Raw genomic sequence first — 2,757 nt, forward strand, 5'->3', positions numbered from 1 at the left:
ATGACTACTTTTGTTGTCAAACTGGCTACTGACTATAAATAAATAAATAAAAATGAATGTTTAGTGACTGAAAACAATAACACATCTGTAAAAAGGAAGAAAGTCTATATAATAATAATAATAATAATAATAATAATGAGTCAAAAAAGTTGTACACATAATTTTTACACAAGCCTATGTTTATAAACATAAAACCTGTATAAACAATCTAAACATTTTTGTTTAAATTATTATAAACAGACATTTAATTTATGGTAAATTATTTCAATCTTATTAGAACTTGGAAGTTTGTCTCTTTCCAAAATATGCCACCCTTTTATTCTAACATATGCAACATATAATCACTCTTACAAAAATAAGAAACAATATTTTTTTCAACAGCAAGTTAGATTCTCCATGACATATAAAACAAATTGCATAGCATAATATACAAGACAGACATTGTAGCATGTCAGCAGATTAATGATTAAAGAAGTTACATTTTAATAGTTAATGCCCATGAAAAAGTGATATTTCAGTCATGACAACTCTTGGGATAGTTTGTAAAACATTTTATTAATGTAAATGGAATGTACATAGGTTTTGTCTTGGCGGACTAGATCTACTACGCTGCTGAATTGCTTCTGCTAATTGATCATAACATAAAATTAATGGAAACAGGCTGTTTCTACTAGAGAGAGGTAGACTGTGCATAGCACAGATAGTGTATCCTTTGAATGCGACATGGTTATAAAGGGAAATGGTAATGAATACATGAAATTGATTGGCTGAACCAATCAGAATGCGAATAGAGTTTCATGACTGAACTATTTATTTTTGTGAGATATGAAATAATGTTGCATATTTGACTGCTGCCTATAAATGAATAAACACATATAGGTGATTGAAAACAACTCACATCTCTGAAAAAGGAAGACAGTATTAAAAAAATAAAAATAAAAATAAAAATATGAATAATAGTTCAGACACTGATTATCTTCCTCTTAAAACAGGTGAGAATTTTCTGTCTGATCTCTTTAGTTTTAAAACCATAAATGAGTGGATTCACAAGGGGAGGAAACACTAAAACTGATATAGAAAACACCCTGCGCAGGTGAGCAGGAACACTCTCAGATCGATGTGCAAGAAGAGGAAAAAGAGTGTTAAACTCTAAGAAAAGGAAGACGACCAAATGAGTACCACATGTCTGAAGTGCCTTAATCTTTGCATCAGACTGCTTATTAGTAACACAACTGATTAGTATATGAATGTATGTAAATGCCACAACAGAAAGTGAAAGGACGTGGTATAAAACCATGGTAAACAATCCATAGATATTGTTAACTATTGTATCTTCACACATGAGTTTCATTATAGATGGATTATAACAGACAAGATCTGCCATGTATGTCTGGCAAACCTGATGAGGCAGAAGAAGAGAGAAGAGTACAATTATAGCAGCAAAATTAAAAAGCCACATCCCAGTTATGATTTTCACCAAGTTATTGGTTGTCAAAATGGCTCCATATCTCAACGGGCAACAGATAGCGATATACCTGTCAAAGGCCATAGCAGTAAGAATAACATATGATGCCCCACCATATAAGTGTACAATAAAGCCTTGAAGGAAACATGCAGCGTAGGATATTGATCTGTCCTGAGACCATATACTATACAGCAGCTGAGGAAAAAGGCTTGTAGCACCCAAAGCATCATTGATAGGCATGTTAAGCAACAGTATGTACATTGGTTTATGAAGATTCCTGTTCAAGCAAATGGTGACAACAATTGTTAGATTGCAGAGTAAGATAAACAAGTATGTTGTCATTCCAAGCATGAATGCAGGATAAATGCTCGTCTGAGGGAGTTCCAAAGAGTGCAAAGTCAAGACAAGTGGAAATATAGATCCATTTAGATACATAGTGAATGTTGCCTATTGACGCCCTGTTTAAAAATATTAAACCAGTTTTAAAAAGGTTGAATATATGATGGTTTTTTTATTTAAAAAAACAATAATTAAAAATTTTAATCCTAATCTCAACACACCTTTGAAGCTATGTTGCTGTCTGAACTCAAACTGTCATTTTTTCATTTTGCTTTATTGCACCTATATACCCTGGAAAAAGGCAGCTGTAGATTTCTAACAACAGCGCATTAAATTACCAAACCAAGTAAACAAATGTAGTCAAAATAAAGGAGGCATTTTATCATGCTTCAGAGCTGGTGAAAAACTCTTTGTTGATGTCATCCATTGCCATCTGATTTATACTTGTTCTCTGTTCATTGTAGGTTTGCTATGGGAATAGGTGATGTTATTTAGCATGCACACATTACATCCAAACTAAGTGACATAGCCTACTCTACAGATTACAATTTCACAGTCATGACGCAAAGTGATGAGTTGCAGTTTATCCTGAATCATTTGAGCATATTGCCCTCTGCTGCCCATTAAGATATAGTGCAGATAGCCTAGTGTATGCATAAGTACAAATAATGTCTTATTTTCAAATGCATCATTTTAAAACATAGAATAATTGTAATATTTAGAAATATATATTTCTTTATTAATTTCTTTATTATGGCGTTGCTAGGTGCATTATTTTCACATATAATTAATTTTACATAATAAATAAGGAAGCAAAGTCCTCAGTGTTTTTAAAATGTTTTTAATCCAATGTAAATTCATGTTCCAGTTACTCTCATTTTCTGTAAAATAAATAAACAATGCTTATACTATCAACAACAACAACAAAATATATTTAGTATTTTTACATGAAT

The 2,757-nt window shown here is 31.8% G+C and overlaps 1 protein-coding gene across 1 annotated transcript; it reads right to left on the reverse strand.

Moving 5' to 3' along the window:
- Nucleotides 1-961: 961 nt before the first annotated feature.
- Nucleotides 962-1,900, reverse strand: LOC311297350 (olfactory receptor 52J3-like; the record flags this gene model as incomplete). Its single annotated transcript, XM_084419599.1, has 1 exon — nt 962-1,900. One exon carries the CDS (start codon nt 1,898-1,900, stop codon nt 962-964), a length of 939 nt encoding a protein of 312 aa, XP_084275725.1.
- Between the last annotated feature and the right edge of the window lie 857 nt (nt 1,901-2,757).

This window comes from Rutilus rutilus (assembly GCF_951802725.1).
Source record: "Rutilus rutilus genome assembly, chromosome: 9".
Taxonomy (NCBI): Eukaryota; Metazoa; Chordata; class Actinopteri; order Cypriniformes; family Leuciscidae; genus Rutilus; species Rutilus rutilus.